At 32.6% G+C, this 24,862-nt stretch overlaps 1 protein-coding gene across 1 annotated transcript; it reads right to left on the bottom strand.

Moving 5' to 3' along the window:
• Positions 1-4,434: 4,434 nt before the first annotated feature.
• LOC139842234 (uncharacterized) lies at positions 4,435-4,785 on the bottom strand. Its single transcript, XM_071832402.1, has one exon. The coding sequence runs from the start codon at positions 4,783-4,785 to the stop codon at positions 4,435-4,437; it is 351 nt and encodes a 116-aa protein (XP_071688503.1).
• Between the last annotated feature and the right edge of the window lie 20,077 nt (positions 4,786-24,862).

Raw genomic sequence — 24,862 nt, 5'->3', positions numbered from 1 at the left:
ATCTTTATTAAAACCTCGAATGTTTACTGAAAGAATCCTCATTATAATTGTTTCTATCTACACACTCAAGCACGAATAACACTAGAATTTATGTACCTTCACTGAATAAATTGTTTTCCTTTGTAACTAATGTAATATATTTAATAAATACCGACTAGTTAAAACATCGTTATCTCCAATATATTGGTGTGAACCTATGAAACTGAAATCTATAACTTACGAGTTAACGAACCCACCCTTGTGGTCCAGTGGTTCACCCCTTTGCACTTGTGCATTGGGATGAGGGTGGAGAGGTCTCAAGTTCGAGTCTCTCCCCTTAAAAATATTCGTGAGATTTATTTCCTGAAAGCCGGATTACCCCAGGGAAGGTTTACCGACCTGTATTCAGGACCCAGATTTGACCGTCTGCCCCTAGGGATGGTATAAGGTTCGGATCCCTGTAATGCGGTTCAGATTTCCTGCCCGAAAGCGCGTGCGTGCGTGGCAAATGAGAGTATTCGATGCCAACAACTTGCCTTTAAAAAAAAAAAAACTTACGAGTTAACTAGTTAAACTTACAATTCTTAGCATAAAAAAATACTATATAGTTGTAGACTTGTTGATATGGTCTTTCTATAATAATAATAATAATAATAATAATAATAATAATAATAATAATAATAATAATAATAATAATAATAATAATAATAATAATAATAATTAATAATAAAAATAATAATAAAATAATAAAGTAATTAATAATGTCATTCATGTGGTCGTTATTTCTAGGAAGCTGGATTGTAATTTCTTATGAATTGATTGAATTATTTCAATTCCAATTTCAATTCAATACTATAAAGTAACCCTACCAACAATATACATGTTTCCTAAAAGAACCCTACATATAATTATTACAAATAAATTTGTTGATCGTTATCTCTCATATCATTTTAAAATCACCTTAAACTTACAATGGATGGACCTCCATCGCTCTCTGGCGTTCGAAAAATTGCAGCTTCTAATTCGTCAAATAATAGTACTACTACTCGTGCTAAACCGGTTTCCTTCCAACGCCCGATCCAACAAAAAGCTCCATCCCAAGAAGATGTCGATCAACGTGCAAAAACATCGGATGTTTTGACCGCTGAAGGTGGATCTACTGATAAACCACCGTCAAATGGAGCCTTCACTCACTGTGTCAAAGAATAAGCATATCGTATATTGTAACTTTTTTCAAGTATTCGTCGTGTATGTTCCTTTAATGGTCTGTTATCCAGCTTTGTATTTTAGTTTGGAATCTATATTGTTACGAATAAGTTAAATGTAATTATGATGTTTTTGAGATCCTTTGAATGCCTGAAAATTAGCGTTGTTTTCACGCGCAGTGCTGCAAGCTGTTAACGGATATTTTTCCATGATTTCACTGATCCAGCTTGCATTTTACCATGTATCACAGCTAGCCAAGGTTGGAGAATTCGGATCTCGGAAGATCTCGTTTGGACTTTTTTTAGGGAGATCTCGGTATCTCGGAATAATCTTGGGGAGATCTCGGACGTTGACTTACGTTGACTTTATAGTTTTTTTAATAAATATATACATCAAAACATAAATATATGTATATATTTGTATACGTTTTAACGAGATTTTACAAAAATATCCGAGTAATGAGCGAGAAAATGTTAGAAATTATGAATTTTACAAGAAAATCTTACAAATTAGCAAGAAAATCCGAGAAATCGTGTCTTTGACTAAGTTTGACCCCGTTGACCGACAAATCTCGGGAGATGAACATCTCGTCTCGGTTGCCTTCTAAAAATGAGATCTCGAGGGAGATTTACAACACTGCAGCTAGCATATCATGTCATTCATTGCATCATTATTTCTCATATTATTTCCATGTTTAGTTTTCCTTATTCTCTGTATAATAAATATAAATAGTTGGTTTATGTAATGGGTAGGGGATATATTCACATCATTTTATAAATCCACTAATTATCATGCATCAAATATTTGTACTGTACAAATAGTTATACATGGATTTATAAAAATTGTAAGTGAATATATACTCATAATGCAATAAGAATGGAAGGCGGTTACCACATCAATATGGTATCCTAGCCAAATCTAAAATTATCTTCAAAACTCTCAAAATATCCCACCACCTAGTGCTTAATAAGTCAATCCCTTCAACCTTCTTATTCTTTCTCTTGTTAGTGAAGAATACCTCCACAAAATCATCTTGTTCGTTCATCTTCAACAAGACAAAAAATAACAATAATAATTTGTTTTTCCTTTTACAAGTCTTCAACATCCCATTTAACTTCTCACTTCTATAGCCATTATCCTATTCATCACTTTGGAATAGCAACTCCATCCTTTGGAATGGTCTTATAGTAGAAATTTGAAAGTGAGGAGGATTACTTACCAATTTGAAAAAGCCTACAAGGTAGTTTTGAATCGAGAAGTGTGACGCTTAGAGAAGATATATCAATGAAATATGTAATAAAGATTTTATTGAAACTTCAAGAAGTTTTAGTATTAAGAACTTATTTTTTTTTTTTGAAAGGCAGTCATTTTATTAATACACAAAGCAATATAAACACAAGTCTGGGGCCATACAAACGATTAGCCACCCAGGAGATAGTTCAAAAGTGAGTTACATACAAGCACTCATTTAAACTGTTCTATACAAGCTAGCTATTACAAACAGAAAGTGATCGGATGCTAAGGAAGCATCCAAAAACAGTTTAATCTCGTATTTAAGTGTCGAAAGCTAAGGGATTGTGAAGTCAATTGTGCCAATCAATGGCCAAGCCTTTGCACCTCCTCACGATCCAATCGAAGCTTTTTATTTGAATTTCGTTCAATGTCACCGGTGGGTTCCAACACTCGTTTTTGAACACCTTTTGGTTTCGGTTTTTTCAAATGAGGTACCCACAAGTCCACTCTACTGGCTTGCCATATTTTGACACCCAAATCCAACATAGCTATGTTTGCAGCTCCCCGGAATGATTCGTCTACACTTAAATTCGCGACACATGCTAAACCTCACCAATTGTATACTTTGACCCATATCTCGTAAGCACACTTGCAAAGAATAAGTGAGTGGTCAACCGTTTCTAACGAGTCATCACATAATGGGCAACGTACAGAGTGAAGGTCAATGCCCCGTTTATCTAATTCCAACAACACGGGCAATCTTTTCTTTCTAGCTCGCCATACAAAAATTTCCACCTTTTAGGTACTAAATTATTACGAAAGGTTTCCGAAATGTTAGTACCAGAAGGGAGGATCTTTAAGTTGATTGTAATTTTTGCTCAGTTTCCACCACCATGAATTTGCTCGATCTGGACAACTTATAACCAACCGAATCATATCATTTAACTCCTCCAATTCGCTAGCCGTTCTACCCGTTGGATGTCTAGAACAGTTCCACACACCAACACTTTTCGTACCATCCTAACATATTCTATCTTTGACAGCAGCTTCCACATTAGTATCCAAGCGCACTAGTCTTAAGAAGTTATTTTAATTTGTAATTCTAGATTTAAATTGTTACACATTTATATTATTGTTTTTCGGCTTGCAATATGTTTTTTATTTAAATTTAATGAAAGTATTTTTATTAATTTAATAAAATTATTTTAATCTATAAATTATTATTATTTCGATCCACAAACATTGTAGTGAATCATGTTCACACTCTTTTACTTTTTCTTTGACGGTATCCTGATAGAACAGTATAAAGTGGTGAAGACTTTTAAATTTATGTGAACGAAGACTTCAAACGAGTGACGACTTTAAATGAAGGAAGACTTTTGGCTTATTATTATATACTGTACAAAACTACTAGTTACAAGGTTATAGATTAAGAAAGTCATAAAATGCATAAAAATGCTGTGCAATAATCTATTATGATAAAGTACTTAACAATTTTTAAATAGAAACATACCATTTTGTTATAACAATGCACAATTTTCGTCATTTAAATAGCGGATAGAATTTCAAGGCCATAATACAACGACAAAAATATGGAGTAGCAATTAAAAAGCAAATGCTTCTAGAAAAGAACGTATGAGACAACGTCATCTTATGGCCTCGTGCATGCGTGGGTGACAATCGATATTAGATCCATTGGATATTCGATCATTCGATTTATTAGTGGTTAGTGGATACCAATGGTCTAAACATATACTTGTAGTCATGACATTAGTTAAAATAATTACATTTAGCAATAGTCATGAGTATATCAATTAAAGTTGCATTTATTGGCATAAAGGTAATAGTGGTAGACTTTTTTTTTTTTTTTTTTTTTTTTTTTTTTTTTTTTTTTTTTTTGGAAAAGCAAGATATATTACTTGAGCTCAATATGGTACAATGTTTAAAGCATACAATCATATAGAGGTTTGCAAAGGAAGCAAACCGAAACAAAAAACTCGAAGCATTAGTCTATGACTAAATATACACACTAGGATTATGTAACCACGTTAACCAATCTATCTTTGTTTTCTTCAATCTATGTGAGATCCAATCGAAAGACTTGAGCTGGATTTCGTTGAGCGCGACTGGAGCATTCCATGACTTGCCACGAAACACTTTCTCGTTCCTATTTTCCCATATCAAGTAGGCACAAACCCACTCAACCGCTTGCCATATTTTGGTCCCAAGTATAGTTGACGGCAGTGGGCACTTACCACGAAGGATTTCGCCAAAGCTAAGGTTTGACATATTCCCGAAACCCCACCATGCGAACACCCGGTCCCAAATATCCAACGAGAGCTTACAAAAGATCAATGAGTGCTCCATGGTTTCAAGGCCATCGTCACACAACGGGCACCTAAAGCTATGCAAAGCTATCCCCCGCTTATCTATCTCGAATAACACGGGCAATCTTTTTTGATAAGCCCGCCAAATAAATATTTCTAGTTTTTTGGGAACTAGTTTTTTGGTAAGGTTAAAGATGTCGATGAACACCCTCTTGTGGATATCAACTAGATTTACCAAGTTAATGAAGGTGGATGATTTAAATAGATGAATCATAATTTAGAATATGAACGTAGATATTAGTGGATTGTAAATGACATTTTACATCAATGAATATATTTATATTTAATATCAATTGAAATACGTATATAAACATACATAAATGTATACATATATAGGTATGCACATATTTTTTAAAAGTGTTTTTTACTAGGCCGCCTACTTGTTTTCGAAAAAAAAAAGGTATCTATCTAACGTATTATATTATTTTTTTAACGTAATGTTAGTATGTCACACAAAAAACCTCATTTTTAATTTGAATTTCTTTGTAGACTTATTGTTATGGTCTTTGTATTTGTATAATTCATAAAAATAATAATAATAATATCATTCATGGGGTCGTTTTTTCTAGGAAGATGGATATTTACAATTGTAGTGACCCTACCAACTTGTCTCCTAGAAGAACCCTCCACATATAATTATTACAAATTGCAAATAAAAAATATAAATAACAATAACAATTGATCATACTCGTATTTAAAATAAGCAACGCGTAATTTGTTTCTATATAAGTAGACCTATCTCTCATCCTTTCAAAATCACTTCTAATTCTTGTTTTCTTACAATGGATGATAATAAACCTCCATCTGAATCTGGCGTTAGGCCGATTGTAGCTTCTAATAATTCATCAAATAACAATTCTACTACCACTCGTCCTAAACCGGTTTCCTTCCAACGCCTGATCAACAACCAAAAAGCTCCATCCTATGATAATGTCGATAAACGTACAAAAAATTCGAATGAATCGAACACTAACGGTGGATCGACTCAAAACCCACCATCAAATTGAGCCTTGGTATTAAGGAATAATTGTATGTTTTTCAAATTCCTATGTTGTAAGTTATTTTTTAAGTATTCCTCGTGTACTTTGCTTTGATGGTTTTTCTTCTAGCTTTGTATTTAATTTCGAGTATAAAGTGTGGGGAATAAGTTGATGTAATTATGATGTTATTGAGATCGTTAAACCGTGTTAAGTATGCATGTTTATCAAGGGGTGCTATTAAAAAAAATCAATAGATCCATATTACTCTGGATAAAGTGAGTCCGACTAATTTTAGTTTTGGTTTGAATTTCATTTCTAAAATCAAAGTTGAGTTTCATTCGAAAACCCGAAAACCAGACATGTATGAATACACCAATACACGCATAATTTGATTCCGGTCAATAATATGGCAAGTTGAAAACTGTTAGAGCACTCCCAAATTACTCGTTAAACCGTCGTCAATCACTCATGCCAATATTTTTTTTTTAAAAGCAAAAAATATTATTATTATTATTATTATTATTATTATCTGGAATATATCAATACAAGTCCTTACACTCAACTATACAATGATATGGACAAAATCGAAAAAATGGGAAAAAGATTGGAATATAAACGATGAAGTATAAAAACCGGGAGCGACGAAGCCTTCTTAACATTATGAGGGAACGAACTTGAAAACAAGCAGGGAAAGAGGAGACAACCGTGCCGATAAAGCGGCGACAAAGTTGCCAAACAACCAACCCATTTAATCTACCCCACATAAGCTAAATAAGGACTGCGAACACTACCCGATTTACGTAATGTCGAGTTAACCGATTCCCATGTGATTTGGAGGTGATACCACATAAAAGGAAGGGTTAAGAAGCCATTGATGCCATTCGATAGGATTTTTCTTCCGAGAACGGTTTGAGATCCAGCTAAAACTTTGAGTTTGGATCTCGGAGATAATCACATAGCGGGATTCCATATTTTATTAGAGAAGACTTTTAGATTTCTATATTTCCAAATGATATAACATGCAATCCATTTAGTAGCTTGCCATAAGAAAGATCCGACGGAGTTATGTGAGAAACCTTGGTCAGAGATGATGGCTTCGTTGATGTTAGAAATTGTTGTGTTATTTTGGTTCCACCAATCAAGCAATTGTGTCCAAATAGAAGACGCGTTATGACAAGTGACCAACGCATGTTTGATGGTTTCGATATGGTGATCGCATAAGGGACATAAGATGGTGTGTAGATCAATTTTTTTTTTATCTAGTTCACTTCTAACCGGTATTTTTAGTTGAATGACTCTCTAAGAGAATATGAAGACCTTTTGTGGAACGTATTTGTTGCGGGGTAGTGAAATGTTTCGAGAGTGGACACCATATTTAAGTGTATTGATCAAATTTGACATTGATGCCGTAGCGAAAGTGCCGGAAGTGTCAAGGGAGAATTTCCATGAATCGGGGCGATCCGAAATACTTACGGAGGATAATAGATTAGTGAGCTCCGTAAGTTCATCTATTGCCCGAGCACTAGGTGTCCGGGACCATGTGACAACCCGGAAAATTCCAACCAAATTTAAACTTTATCTTTATATTATTCCGACACGATAAGCAAAGTTTGTTAAGTTAAATCTAAAAAATTTTAAACTGTGTTCATACATTCATTATAACCTCGGCCAAATTCCGGCGATTCACGAACCGTTATATATATATATATATATATATATATATATATATATATATATATATATATATATATATATATATATATATATATATATATATATATAAATAGATATGTATATATATGTGTGTGTGTGTCTATATATATATATATATATATATATATATATATATATATATATATATATATATATATTATAACTTGAGAATATTAATAAAGTATTAAACGTATAATACTTTACACGAACGTATTAGTTTCAATATGTTTATCGATGGAATTAGAAGATAATATCAAATGATTGATTTATCATATACATTGTGATATGATTACGGGTCCATGTTATGAGGTCCACTGTGATTTAAGAAATCTATTCTTTTTGACAACATTCGGAAAATGGTAAAGTGATTTATAAGTAAGAACGTGGAGTGTAAATAACTTAGATGTTGGATATCGACAAGTTAAGTAACTCGACATTTTTCATTAAGATGATTTCATACGTTTATTTAACCTTTGGACTTTATCACATGCTTCACCAACATACTGTAATTTAAAAACTTGAAACCTATTATGAATATATATGATTCTACTTTTCTAAAACGTTTTATGATATAACGATTTCTATTATTTTAACCTTTAAACAAAATGATTCTTAAATATATTTAGTTTTGGAAAAAAAATTATCATATTTATTTGATTTAGTTTCAAATGTACAAAAACGTTTTCAGTTTAAAAAAGAACTTTATTATTAAAACGTATATAACTTTTATAAATATCTAGAACCACTTTTTACAACTCGATACTTAACCAGTATGATAAAGATAACGATATTTATATTTTATTTTATTAAATATATATAACGATTAAAATTAATATTATATATATTTATACGCGTATTATACGTACATAGTTTTATACTTTTACTATACTTAAACTTTACCTTTACTTTATTTTTACTTTACTTTAACTTTAATAATTCATACTTTAATAATTCACTTTAATAATTCATACTTTAATAATTCACTTTAATAATTCATACTTTAATAATTTATACTTTAATAATTCACTTTAATAATTCAAAAATCTATTATAAATAGAATTCAATAGGTTTCATTATTTCATAGAAACTTGAAAATATTTTTCTCTAGACTCTCTCAATCGATTTATATATACATGTATATATATATATATATATATATATATATATATATATATATATATATATATATATATATATATGTATATATATATATATGTATGTATATATATATATATGTATATATATATGTGTGTATATATATATATATATATATATATATATTTACTCCGTATTATTTCAAGATATTATTAGTATGCATAAAATATTACGACGGAGTGCTGTCCGAGTGATTTCGAAATTATTTTTCGAGCGGGATAGAGCTAAGGAAATTATGGGTTATAGCTATGGACGTTATGGGTATGGTTCGGGAGTATTGATCGTGAGTCAAACTAGTGTTTATCATCCCCGTTGCGTCTACGTACTTTTCCTGCAATATTGAATCTCAATATTGATACTTGAGCACTCATAACTTAACTTTTATATATTATTAGTGTATCCCTGACTAATGCTCGAGTATATAGGATTATGCATGCTTATACGTTCGTTATTGTCGTTAGATAGGTTATGTCAAATCTTAAATTAAATACATATGCTATTAAGATAAGGTATATGATATGCATGTCGTTGGAAAGCTAGCGAAAAATTGAGAACTTTTCATTTAGATATCGAATGGTTTCGATGAACGATTTAGAAGTTATAGTCAATTGAATTTTTGTAAAAGTGATTATTATTAGCGTCGTTATAATCTAATTATTATTATTATTATTATTATTATTATTATTATTATTATTATTATTATTATTATTATTATTATTATTATTATTATTATTATTATTATTATTATTATCATCGTCGTCGTTATTAATAAAATATATTATTGTTATTTTTATTATTATTATTATCGTTAATTTTATAATTAGTATTATTATTATTATTATTATTATTATCATTCAAATAGTTATTAGTATTATCATTATTATTATTATTATTATTATTATTATTATTATTATTATTTTTATTATTATTATTATTATTATTATTATTATTATTATTATTATTATTATTATTATTATTATTATTATTATTATTATTATTATTATTATTATTATTATTAGTATTATTATAATTAAAACTAATATTAGTAACATCTACTCCCTCCGTCCCAATTTAATTGCTCACAGATAAAATGGCACACAGTTTTAGGAAATTTCACTAACTTCATTTATCCACCAATGAAATATTTTCTCTCTTCAGATCCACCAATCAAATATCATCTTTCCTTTCTATTTATGGAAGTGGACTATTAATTTGGAACATTCCAAAATAGAAAAACAGGACTATCTAATTGGGACGGAGGTAGTAATTATTATGATTACTATTATTATTAATATGAACGCGATATAAAAGACGACTAAAAGCTATTAAACGAAGCGATTAGGAAATAATGAGTATGAGTATCATGATGAAATTAAGATATTGTAAGATATTGATTTAAAGGAAAAAATTTCATTTTCATTATTTTACTATTATTATTATTAAAAGTATTATTAATATTAAAACTATCATTTTTACTAAAATTTTTATTTTTAATAAAATATCATTGTTAATATGAAACATCATTATTATTATTATTATTATCATTTTAGTACTATTATTAATAAAAATTATCATTTTATCATTTTTAGAAAATATAATTATTGTTATTTTTATTAGTAGAATAATAATAATTATTACAAAATAATACAACTTTTACTTATTATTATTATTATCAATATTATTTTATCAAATAAATATGTGATATAAAGATATTTTACTACGTATAATATAATTACATTAATAATACCTATCATATTATTTTTATGATATTAAATGAACTTTATAAATTTTATTACTTAAGATATATAAAAGTATATTTTTATTATATAAATTTTAATATAAAATTTTATTTATTAATAAAAGAACTATACTATTTACTTTAATAAAATCTGTTAAAAATATTTAAATATATAAAACGACTATATTTAAACTATATAATAATCATGTATAAATTTTGAAAGACATTTTGGTCAATATGACTCTTGTTGGCTTTTGCATATTTAGTCTCGAGCATTAGGATTGTGATACACTACGACTTGACCTAAATTGTTAGACAGATATTGATCAAACATATAAATATATATAATTAATATAGATTCGTGAATCCGAGGCCAACCTTGCACTTGTTCAATGCCATCATATGCTTAATTACTACGAAATACAACATTGTGAGTTTCATTTACTCCCTTTTTAAATGCTTTTGCAATATATATTTTTGGGACTGAAAATACATGCGCCGCTTTTATAAATGTTTTACGAAATAGACACAAGTAATCGAAACTACATTATATGGTTGGATTATCGAAATTGAATATCGCCCCTTCAAGTCTGGTAACCTAAGAATTAGGGAAATGACCCCTAATTGACGTGAATCCTAAAGATAGATCTATGGGCCTAACAAACCCCATTCTGGAATTTGGAATGCTTTATTACTTCGATTTAAATGGTGATTGCGATTGCCAATATTTATGGCATACTTGCGAGTATGCGGGGGATATTCTATATGCATTATGTTAATGTCGGTTATCAGGTGTCCATCATATGAATGATTTTTATGCACTTGCGAGTGTAATGAGATTTATGGAAAAATGAGAATCTTGTGGTCTATTATATAAATGGGAAATGATTGATTATGATAAACTAATGAACTCACCAACCCTTTGATTGACACTTTAAAGCATGTTTATTCTCAGGTATTAAGGAAATCTTCCGCTGTGCATTAGCTCATTTTAAGGATATTACTTGGAGTCATTCATGGCATATTTCGAAAGACGTTGCATTCGAGTCGTTGAGTTCATCAAGATTATTATTAAGTTAATTATAGTTGGATGTATTATGAAATGGTATGCATGCCGTCAACTTTCGATGTAAAGAAAGTTTGTCTTTTGAAAAAAAAATGCAATGTTTGTAAAATGTATCATATAGAGGTCAAATACCTCGCGATGTAATCAACTATTGTGAATCGTTTATAATGTATATGAACGGGTCCTTTCAGACCAATCCCAATTATCGATTGAATTGGAATTAACATTCGAGATTCTTTCAGCAACAGTTGCGTCTTTTTGAGATTCCAACTTGAATAATCTATGAAATAAAGTTTTGAGGCTTTCGGATTCTAGCCATATGTCATGCCAGAAGCTAATCGATGTGCCATTGCCGATGCGTTTTGAGAACGACATTGCGAAGAAGGTGCCTAATTTGTCTACGATTTTTTCGGCTTTAATAATCTCTTTCCAAATGGTGCGACCTGAAATATTCCTACACAAAACATTAGTATCCAACCCCCTGGCCCATAGATACTTTTTATGATTTTTACCCATAAAGCATTATGTTCATTTTTGAAACGCCACCACCATTTACAAAGTAGTGAGATGTTTTAGCGAAAAGAGACCCCACGTTTAAACCCCCATTTTCGTATGGCAAAATAATTTGATCCCATTTAATCCAATTGATTTTATTTGAAATGTCCCGTTCATATCGATTATAAACGTTTCATATTAATTGATTTCCTTGCGAGGTATTGACCTCTATATGAGACGTTTTTCAAAGACTGCATTCGTTTTTAAAACAAACCATAACCTTATTTTATCGTTAAAGGTTTTAAAATCATAACGTAGATTATCCTGTAACGATAATCTAAAAGATAACATTTTTCACATGACCATTACATAATGGTTTACAATAATATTACACATCGATTTAAATCTCCGAATGCAGTTTTTAAACAATATATTACAAGCATGCTGACTCCAATTCTTGTCCTTAATTAGCATGCAATAGCGGAAGCTCTTAATAATCACCTGAGAATAAGCATGCTTAAAAACTTCAACAAAAATGTTGGTGAGTTATAGGTTTAACCTATATATATCAAATTGTAATAATAAACCACAAGATTTCATTTTTCATAAACATCCATCTCATATCAGGCATTTCGCATAAACTGCATAGAGATAAAAATCATTCATATGGTGAACACCTGGTAACCGACATTAACAGAACGCGTCTAGAATATCCCCATCATTCCGGGACTCTCATCGGACATGATAAAATCGAAGTACTAAAGCATCAATAACCCGGATGGGGTTTGTTAGGCCCAACAGATCTATCTTTAGGATTCGCGTCAATTAGGGTTTCTGTTCCCTAATTATTAGATTACCAGACTAAAAAGGGTGATATTTGGTAATAATAATTCAACCATAGAATGTAGTTTCGCATACTTGTGTCTATTTTGTAAAACATTTATAAAACTGCATGTATTCTCATCCCAAAATATTAGATTTTAAAAGTGGGACTATAACTCACTTTCACAGATTCTTAATTCGTCGAGAATTAGACTTGGCCACTGATCGATTCACGAACCTATAACAAATATATACATATATATCAAAGTATGATCGAAATATATTCACAATATGTTTTATTACGTTTTAACGTTTTAAGTTTGTTAAGTTAGCAGTCCAACGTTAGTAATCTACAACTAGTTGTCCACAGTTAGATGTACAGAATTAAATCAATATATATTATCTCGAATCAATCCACGACCCAGTGTCTACAAGTCTCAGACTCAATCACAACTCAAAGTATATATATTATTTTGAAATCAACCTCAACCCTGTATAGCTAACTCAAGCATTACTGCATATAGAGTGTCTATGGTTGTTCCAAATAATATATATAGATGGGTCGATATGATATGTCAAAACATTGTATACGTGTCTATGGTATCCCAATATTACATAATATATGTTAGAATACATGTATAATACAATATAAGTTAGTTAAGTTATGATTTGTATAGATTTGTTACAATTTTCACGTAGCTACAACAAGTAAAAATATCCAATTTTGTTTTACCCATAACTTCTTCGTTTTAATTCCGTTTTGAGTGATTATGGTTTCATATTGAACTGAAATTTATGAATCTAAACAGAAAAAGTATAAGTTTATAGTCGGAAATATAAGTTACAAGTCATTTTTGTAAGAGGTAGTCATTTCAGTCGAAAGAACGACGTCTTGATGACCATTTTGAAAAACATACTTCCACTTTGAGTTTAACCATGATTTTTGGATATAGTTTCATGTTCATAAGAAAAATCATTTTCTCAAAAGAACAACTTCTAAATCAAAGTTTATCATAGTTTTTAATTATCTAACCCAAAACAGCCCCCGGTTTCACTACGACGGCGTATGTCCGGTTTTACGGTGTTATTCGTGTTTCCAGGTTTTAAATCAATAAGTTAGCATATCATATAGATATAGGACATGTGTTTAGTTGATTTTAAAAGTCAAGTTAGAGGGATTAACTTTGTTTGCGAACAAGTTTAGAATTAACTAAACTATGTTCTAGTTATTACAAGTTTAAATCTTCGAATAAGATAGTTATATATATATATATATATATATATATATATATATATATATATATATATATATATATATATATATATATATATATATATATATATATATATATATATATATATATGAATTGAATGATGTTAAGAACATCATTACTACCTCAAGTTTAGTAGGTAAACCTACTGGAAGTGACAAGAAATGATTTAGCTTCAAAGGATCTTGGATGGCTTGAAAGTTCTTGAAGTAGAATCATGACACGAAAACAAATTCAAGTAAGATTCCTACCCGAATTAAGATTTTTATAGTTATAGAAATTGAATTAAAGTTTGAATATGAGTATTACCTTGAATTAGAATGATAACCTACTGTAAATAACAGAGGTTTCTTGATCTTAGATGATTACTTGGAATGTATTAGAAAGCTTGGAAGTAGACTTGCAAACTTGAAAGTGTTCTTGAAGTTTACTTGAGTAGTTGTTTTGAAAGTTGATCTAGATTAGGGTTTATGAACTAGATTGAGCTAGATTTTGTTAAAGATGATGAAGAACACTTAGAACACCAAGAGAGAACTTGAGAGAAATAAGTTTGATGCATGAAAGTTGAAAAACGAAAGTGTTATGGTTGGTGAAGAAAAACGTGATTCTACCCTTGAATATAAGGTTCCATTAGTTTGTATTTTTGATAGATATTTCATGCTAGTTGCCAGATAATGGTTCCCACATGTTTAGATGACTCATTAAGGCTACTAAGAGCTGATCATTGAAGTGTATATACCAATAGTATATACATTTAGAAGTTGTGTATTGTACGAGTACGAATACGGATTGAATACGAGTAAATAGTGTTATTGTAGTAAATAGTGTTTACCGTAGCAAATAGTTTTTACTGTAGCAAAAATTTACTGTAGCAAATAGTGTTTTACTGTAGCAAATAGTGTTTTAGTTACACATCTTTGATTAAATTGTATTTCTTCTTATATATATATATATATATATATATATATATATATATATATATATAAATTAAAAACTTACATCATAAAAAAAATAAAACGATTATATAATTATCACAAGTTATGACGTTCGTGAATCATCAGGAAAACGGGGTGGTCAATTGTCTACATAAACTCATTTCAATTAATCAAGTCTTAACAAGTTTGATTGCTTAACATGTTGGAAACATTTATTCATGTAAATATTAATCTCATATAATATATAATCATGGAAAAGTTTGGGTCACTACAGTACCTACCCGTTAAATAAATTTCATCCCGAAATTTTATGCAGTTGGAGCTTTGGAGGTGTTGACACATCTTCTGGAAATAAGTATGGGTATTTATTCTTCATCTGATATTCACGCTCCCAGGATAACTCGGGTCCTCTATGAGCATTCCATCGGACCTTAACGATTGGTATTTTGTGTAGCGACCTGACAAAATCGTCATTGACGGCGCCGTTAACTTAGGTCCCGTTACGTGGTCGTAGTCCCTATATGAGACTTGTTTGACCAAAATTATGTCGCATTCATTTGAAAAGTACAAGACTTGCAAAGTTTAGTTTACCAAACGGTTCGACAACAAGTTTAAGGTTACTAAAGTATAATGTATAAATGAAATAAACTTGCGACATAATATAAGTTGAAAATCACGGTTGCTATAAATAGCGTAAGTATGTAAACAAAAGTTTGAATCCAAAGGTGCTATCACTAGCGTATGCATGTATGCTTGACTCCAAGCAAGTAATCAAAGTGTATGCATGTATGCTTGACCCCAAGCAAGTATGAGTGTATGCGGAAGAATGTATCAAATAGCCATGTATGAACCTGAGAAACATATAGAAAACTGTCAACGAAAAACGTTGGTGAAATCATAGGTGTTTTAGTAAACGTTGTATTTGAACCACAAGATTTAATATTAGATGATTATCAAAATCATTTGCATTCCAAAGTTGTTGTTTGTATCGTTGGCACCCAATTATCAAACTTAACTGTTTTGTACCCTGTTACGTAGTGTTAGAACATACACTATACTCGAAAATATATTTCATCCGCTAACGGTAGCGATCCGTCCGAATGAGGCTCGTCAAGCCCATGTGATCACATAATATAAGTTCTCGTTTACACCCTGCAAGTGTAACTAATGATAATTGAATTGAGGATTTTTGTTCAAACCCGTACGTGGAATGTTCGTTTTCGTACTTGTGCTCAAAGTGTAAAAGTATGATACATATATGTTTCTCATCCCATAGTTTAAAGCATAAAAGTTGTTTGAAAGATGGGACTATGATCTCACCTCGAGTGCACGAGTATAAAAGTACTTCACAAAGTAAACGTGTGCATGAAAGTTGCTTAGCTTTGACCTAAACAAGTAAGTTGTATCAATTAACCGGTTACGACACAAGGTCAGACGAAATGTGTTCAATTAGTCCTATGGCTCGTTACGACTCGATTAGTATAGCATGTGAACCACGTTGTCAAGTTTCATGCAAGAATCAAGTATAAAATACGATTAAAACGATTGCATAAATGTTGGGTTAAATTTAACTAAAAGTCAAACTTGGTCAGAGTCAAAGTCAAAGTCAACGGGGTCGGGTCGGGTATCCGACAATTTTCCCATGATTTAAAAGTATATATAAACATGTTTGCCAAGTTTCATGTTAATCGGAGTTACGAGTAAGCGGGGGTGAAAACGTGAAAAACAAAAAGTAGTTGGGACAGACCCAAATGGCGCGCCGCTCCATTTAACTGATCAGCAAGTCTGGCAGTTTTCACACTCAAGCACGAATCCAACTTCAAATACACATAAATCATAAACCGTAAACATCCAAAACAAGTATCTTATATCGTTGGAAAGGTATTTTGACAAGGAATACAAATAAATACTTTTCATCAAGTAAAAACATCATTTACAATAGCCAAAATCTCGTCAAGTGATCATTAAATGTTCAAAATCATCGTTTCAAGTTTACAAAATGCATTTCTTGACTCGGAAATCCAATTCACACATATGATATGCCGTTTTGAAGGTAATGAAACATACATTACAACTAAACACTTACTAATAACATTTCATGGTATTCAAACATCAAAAGTTCGTTTTAAGTCTATCAAACCCTAACCAAAATTCACAAAAATCAATAATCATGTGTTTGAAGTTATTCTTACTCAACCTACGCATCAAAACGAAGCTAGTGATACTAGTAACACTTTTAATACATGAACTTTAACATTTAAACAACATTTAATCATCTAAAATCAAAGATTAAGCACACCCAATTCAAATGTTCAAACTAGTTACTCAAAACAACGAATCGAGCAAACAAAACATATATTCATGTTATACACGAGCCATAGACACTAACTAACACCATTTCAAGTATATAAAATGAATTTAGAGAAATCTAGTGTTTTAGAAATGTTACCCAAACGAGATGAAATTGGTACCAAAATGTAGAGGATGAAGAGAGGATCACGAAAATGTAATTTGTTTTGATGTTTGCTTCTTGATTCGGATTTAGATGATGATTTTGTGAGTTGGGTGTTTGAGTTCATAAAATGGAAGTAGAGAGAAAATGGGGAAGTGGAGAATGGAGTGAATGAATGGTGGAGAGTGGGGTTTGACTAGTTGACCTAGTCAACTAGGTTGGCCCCTTTGCAACTTTGGTCCCTCATGTTTGAAAGCGGGTGCGGGAATTAACTAAACGAATATTTTAAAAACGCTCGAGTAAACGAGTGATGTTATAATTAAATAACGGGAATATTATGAACGTTAGCCAACGGAGACTACAAATTTAAATAATGAAAGGTATTATTAAAAAAAAAAGACGGCGTTAAAATAAATTTAACGGAAAAACGCGGGATGTTACATTACCTACACCTTAAAAGAAATTTCGTCCCGAAATTTAGTTGAAAGTAGTAGTCGTTGTTTCTCCCTCGAGATCTTGCGTTGTCAAATCTACGGATAAGTGAAGGTACTTCCTTGGGCATTTCAACGAACTTTGACAGTCGGGATTTTACGTTGTTTCAGAGTTTGGTTTCACGATTCAAAATTTCAACTGATTCTCCTAGGAAGTGAAGTTTATCGTTGATAGTAAGTTCATCGAAGAGGATAACAAGTTCTTGTTTTGCAAGACACGCCTTTAAGTTTGATACACATAATGTAGGATGAACGGAATTTGTTTGTGTCGGAAGTTCGAAGCGGTAAGCAACGGGCACACCTTTTCGAAACGGTAAGCAACGCCCCAAGATTTCAAAAGGACTAAAAATATCGCGGAGTTAGCTTTCTACATTTCCGAAATGGACTACACCTTTTCAAGGTGCAATTTTTAACGTTACGCGGTTTCCCACATGGAATTTGAAAGGTTTACGTCCAACATTGGCATAGCTCCCTTGGCGACTACGGGCCATCTCGAGCCTTTCTCGGATTGGAACGATTTTAACGGTTACTCCATGAATGAGTCCGGGTTCGGTGAATTGATTATCATTTACTTGGTTCTACAAAAGGAGAATGACGTTTCCAGTCATATAAGATTTCAAAAGGTGTGACGTTAAGACTTGAATGATAACCATCGTTGTAAGAGAATTTGGTTAAAGGCAAAAACTTTTCTCAAGTAAATTTGAAGTTGATAATGCAAACTCGTATTATGGTTTCCAAGGTTTGAATCATGTGTTTGCTTGGTCCGTCAGTTGGTGGATGATACGTGGTACTCATGTTTAAACGTGGTCCCGAGGCTTTTTGTAAGGCACTCCGAAATCTAGAAGTGAAACGAGGATCTCGATCCGAAATGAAGTACATTTCGGTAAGGTATATTCGAACAAGTTTGTTAGGACCTAAAAACGTTTGTTGGAACAAGTTTCTGTTTCTCAAGAATTTCGCGCCGCGGAAGATTTATCGGTTTCCGAAAACGTTCGTTAGGACTATTCACCCTCGTGGCGAATGCTAGTATAACATGAAGAGTCTCTCCCTCCATTGAGAATGTAGAATAAAGATTTCCTTAAACGGAAGTACGAGTGTGATGCGAGAGAATTTTCCGCCTCGAGGTGAGCATAACAAGCATATCGTAGTTCGTCGATAAAACTGCGCGAAGACGAGATAGTATACACGTGTAACATACGTCTGATGTTGAAAGAATTTGCCATTCATTTGGAATCATAAATATGGTTCTACAATAATCGAAGATGTGTCCCGGGTATGGTTGTTATCAGTATTCTCGGAGTTTTAGGATGTTCAAACAAGAAAAATGAAGTCATGTACATGGCACTTGGTGGTGATTAGGCTGATCGAGTCCAACCACCATCACGTGTCATTAGAACTTTGGTATGAATTACCATAATATAACCACGTTGATCGAGTGTCGTTATATTACGCTAACTCATACCTCCATCCCCACATCACTCCATAGATTCAGGTTCGTGTAATCGTGAAGTTTTAAAATGAACAAAGCATAGCGACATCACCAACGTGACTCGTATTTAATCGAAAGAATTAGTGCAACTCTGAAGAAGCGTTCCCCGATGGAAGTGTATAAATGATTGTTCACGTCAATGCGGTTCAATTCAAACAATAATGCCTTTAGGCACGAAAAGAGTAACGAATTTTGATAACGAGTAGTACGCAACCGCAGTAATAAGTAGTAATGACGATACTCACCTAGAGTAGTGATGGTAGTAACACGAAGTGGTAGATAGTAAGGAACACCGGTGTGACACCTATAGTAAGTTGAAACGGTGGCGAATAACAACCTGGGAGACAGAGTTCCCGAACTAGAGTGACTAACGAAGTCGTCGTCATCCTTGCGCGCATGAATCTTGAATTTACGTGTGTTACCAGAAAGTGGCAGAATACGGATTTGTATGATGAAAGCTTGGTACCATTAAGAAGTTTGCCTAAGAATGATTCAATTATAATGCACAAGTAGTCAAGTAAGTGCTATCTATAGCAAATGTATGTCAGAATGCAATGGCTAACTATCCGGTTAAAGTCTAGATTCACTAATGCGTCCTAACGACTATGTCAGACACATTAATGCATATCCTAGTTCCCTAAAACCAACGCTCTGATACCATCTGTAGCGACCCGACAAAATTGTCATTGATGGCGCTGCTAACTTAGGTCCCGTTACGTGGTCGTAGTCCCTATATGAGACTTGTTTGACCAAAATTATGTCGCATTCATTTGAAAAGTACAAGACTTGAAAAGTTTAGTTTACCAAACGGTTCGACAACAAGTTTAAGGTTACTAAAGTATAATGTATAAATGAAATAAACATGCGACATAATATAAGTTGAAAATCACAGTTGCTATAAATAGCGTTAGTATGTAAACAAAAGTTTGAATCCAAAAGTGCTATCACTAGCGTATGCATGTATGCTTGACTCCAAGTAAGTAATCAAAGTGTATGCATGTATGCTTGACCCCAAGCAAGTATGAGTGTACGCGGAAGCATGTATCAAATAGCCATGTATGAACCTGAGAAACATATAGAAAACTGTCAACGAAAAACGTTGGTGAAATCATAGGTGTTTTAGTAAACGTTGTATTTGAACCACAAGATTTAATATTAGATGATTATCAAAATCATTTGCATTCCAAAGTTGTTGTTTGTATCGCGGGCACCCAATTATCAAACTTAACTGTTTTGTACCCTGTAACGTAGTGTTAGAACATACACTATACTCGAAAATATATTTCATCCGCTAACGGTAGCGAACCGTCCGAATGAGGCTCGTCAAGCCCATGTGATCACATAATATAAGTTCTCGTTTACACCCTGCAAGTGTAACTAATGATAATTGAATTGAGGATTTTTGTTCAAACCTGTACGTGGAATGTTCGTTTTCGTACTTGTGTTCAAAGTGTAAAAGTATGATACGTATATGTTTCTCATCCCATAGTTTAAAGCATAAAAGTTGTTTAAAAGATGGGACTATGATCTCACCTCGAGTGCACGAGTATAAAAGTACTTCACAAAGTAAACGTGTGCATGAAAGTTTTTTAGCCTTGACCTAAACAAGTAAGTTGTATCAATTAACCAGTTACGACACAAGGTCGGACAAAATGTGTTCAATTAGTCCTATGTCTCGTTACGACTCAATTAGTATAGCATGTGAATCACGTTGTCAAGTTTCATGCAAGAATCAAGTATAAAATACGATTAAAACGATTGCATAAGTGTTTGGTTAAGTTTGACTAAAAGTCAAACTTGGTCATAGTCAAAGTCAAAGTCAACGGGGTCGGGTCGGGTATCCGACAATTTTCCCATGATTTAAAAGTATATATAAACATGATTGCCAAGTTTCATGTTAATCGGAGTTACGAGTAAGCGGGGGTGAAAACGTGAAAAACAAAAAGTAGTTGGGACAGACCCAAATGGCGCGCCGCTCCATATTTGGCGCGCCGCTCCATTTAACTGATCAGCAAGTCTGGCAATTTTCACACTCAAGCACGAATCCAACTTCAAATACACATAAATCATAAACTGTAAACATCCAAAACAAGTATCTTATATCGTTGGAAAGGTATTTTGTCAAGGAATACAAATAAACACTTTTCATCAAGTAAAAACATCATTTACAATAGCCGAAATCTCGTCAAGTGATCATTAAATGTTCAAAATCATCATTTCAAGTTTACAAAATGCATTTCTTGACTCGGGAATCCAATTCACACATATGATATGCCGTTTTGAAGGTAATGAAACATACATTACAATAAACACTTACTAATAACATTTCATGGCATTCAAACATCAAAAGTTCGTTTTAAGTCTATCAAACCCTAACCAAAATTCACAAAAATCAATAATCATGTGTTTGAAGTTATTCTTACTCAACCTACGCATCAAAACGAAGCTAGTGATGCTAGTAACACTTTTAATACATGAACTTTAACATTTAAACAACATTTAATCATCTAAAATCAAAGATTAAGCACACCCAATTCAAATGTTCAAACTAGTTACTCAAAACAACGAATCGAGCAAACAAAACATATATTCATGTTATATACGAGCCATAGACACTAACTAACACCATTTCAAGCATATAAAATGAATTTAGAGAAATCTAGTGTTTTAGAAATGTTACCCAAACGAGATGAAATTGGTACCAAAATGTAGAGGATGAAAAGAGGATCACGAAAATGTAATTTATTTTGATGTTTACTTCTTGATTTAGATTTAGATGATGATTTTGTGAGTTGGGTGTTTGAGTTCATTAGATGAAAGTAGAGGAAAAATGGGGAGGTGGATGATGGAGTGAATGAATGGTGGAGAGTGGGGTTTGACTAGTTGACCTAGTCAACTAGTTTGGCCCCTTTGCAACTTTGGTCCCTCAAGTTTGAAAGCGGGTGCGGGAATTAACTAAACGAATATTTTAAAAACGCTCGAGTAAACGAGTGATGTTATAATTAAATAACGGGAATATTATGAACGTTAGCCAACGGAGACTACGAATTTAAATAACGAAAGGTATTATTAAAAAAAAAGATGGCATTAAAATAAATTTAACGGAAAAACGCGGGATGTTACATTTTGTTTTGCTTAAGTCCTTTAACCTCACGATCCATTATTTCGACTGGTTCTTCAATGAATTGAAGTTTTTCATTGATTTGAATTTCGTCTAAAGGAATAGTGAGATCTTCTTTAGCTAAGCATTTCTTCAGATTCGATACGTGAAAAGTATCATGTACGCCGGCGAGTTGTTGAGGTAATTCAAGTCGGTAAGCTACTGGTCCGACACGATCTATAATTTTGAATGGTCCAATGTACCTTGGATTCAGTTTCCCCCGTTTACCAAATTGAACAACACCTTTCCAAGGTGATACCTTAAGCATGACCATATCACCAATTTCAAATTCTATATCTTTTCTTTTACTGTCCGCGTAGCTCTTTTGTCGACTTTGGGCGGTTTTCAACCGTTGTTGAATTTGAATAATTTTCTCGGTAGTTTCTTGGATACTTTCTGAACTCGTAATTTGTCTATCCCCCACTTCACTCCAACAAATCGGAGACCTGCACTTTCTACCATAAAGTGCCTAAAACGGTGCCATCTCAATACTCGAGTGGTAACTGTTGTTGTAGGAAAATTATGCTAACGGTAGATGTCGATCCCAACTGTTTCCAAAATCAATAACACATGCTCGTAGCATGTCTTCAAGGGTCTGTATCATCCTTTCACTTTGCCCATCAGTTTGTGGATGATAGGCAGTACTCATGTCTATACGAGTCCCCAATGCTTGTTGCAACGTTTCCCAAAACCTTGAGACAAATCTGCCATCCCTATCAGAGATAATAGAGAGTGGTATTCCATGTTTGGAGACAAATTCCTTCAAGTATCTTCATGATAACTTCTCCATTTTATCATCTTCTCTCATTGGCAGAAAGTATGCTAACTTGGTGAGACGATCGACTATTATCCAAATAGTATCATAACCACTTGCAGTCCTTGGCAATTTAGTAATAAAATCCATGATAATATTTTCCCATTTCTATTTCGGGATTTCAGGTTGTTGAAGTAGACCTGATGGTTTCTGATGTTTAGCTTTGACCTTAGAACACGTCAAACATTCTCCTACGTATTTAGCAATATCGGCTTTCATACCCGGCCACCAAAAGTGTTTCTTGAGATCTTTGTACATCTTCTCCGCTCCGGGATGTATTGAATATCTGGTCTTATGTGCTTCCTTAAGTACCATTTCTCTCACATCTCCAAACTTTGGTACCCAAATTCTTTCAGCCCTATATCGGGTTCCATCTTCCCGAATATTAAGATGTTTCTCCGATCCTTTGGGTATTTCATTCTTCAAATTTTCTTCTTTTAAAACTCTCTGCTGCGCCTCTTTTATTTGAGTAGTAAGGTTAGTACGAATAATTATATTCATAGGGTTTACCCACATAGGTTCTCTATCCTTCTTACTCAAAGCGTCGGCTACCACATTCGCCTTCCCCGGTTGGTATCGAATCTCAAAGTCATAATCATTTAATAGTTCAATCCACCTACGTTGCCTCATGTTCAGCTGTTTCTGATCAAATATATGTTGGAGACTTTTATGGTCGGTATATATGATACTTTTGACCTCATATAAGTAATTTCTCCAAGTCTTTAATGCAAAAACAACCGCGCCTAATTCCAAATCATGTGTCGTATAATTCTACTCGTGAATCTTCAATTGTCTGGACGCATAAGCAATTACTTTCGTTCGTTGCATTAATACACAACCAAGGCCTTGCTTTGAGGCATCACAATATATCACAAAATCATCATTCCCTTCAGGCAATGACAATATAGGTGCCGTAGTTAACTTTTCCTTCAACAATTGAAATGCTTTCTCCTGCTCATCCTTCCATTTAAATTTCTTCTCTTTATGTGTCAATGCAGTCAAGGGTTTTGCTATTTTGGGAAAATCTTGGATGAACCTTCTGTAGTAACCAGCCAATCCTAAATATTGGCGTATCTGCGTCGGAGTTTTTGGGGTTTCCCATTTCTCAACGGTTTCAATCTTTGCTGAATCAACTTGAATACCTTCTTTGCTCACTATGTGACCGAGGAATTGAACTTCTTTCAACCAAAATGCACACTTTGAAAATTTAGCATACAGTTTCTCACTCCTCAACAATTCTAGCACTTTTCTTAAATGTTCTTCGTGCTCTTGCTCATTCTTTGAGTAGATAAGGATGTCATCGATGAAAACAATAACAAACTTGTCAAGATATGGCCCACACACTAGGTTCATGAGATCCATGAACACAGCTGGTGCGTTAGTCAATCCAAACGGCATAACCATAAACTCATAATGACCGTAACCTGTGATAACCCGAAAAATTCCAACCAAATTTAAAGTTTATCTTTATATTAT

Source organism: Rutidosis leptorrhynchoides, chromosome 4, assembly GCF_046630445.1.
Source record: "Rutidosis leptorrhynchoides isolate AG116_Rl617_1_P2 chromosome 4, CSIRO_AGI_Rlap_v1, whole genome shotgun sequence".
NCBI lineage: Eukaryota > Viridiplantae > Streptophyta > Magnoliopsida > Asterales > Asteraceae > Rutidosis > Rutidosis leptorrhynchoides.
The sequence above is the reverse complement of the archived record's forward strand: the minus strand, read 5'-3'. Positions and strand labels throughout refer to the sequence as shown.

Coding starts and splice junctions, on each gene's coding strand:
- LOC139842234 (XM_071832402.1), bottom strand. CDS start 4,785: ATGGAGCACTCATTGATCTTTTGTAAGCTCTCGTTGGATATTTGGGAC.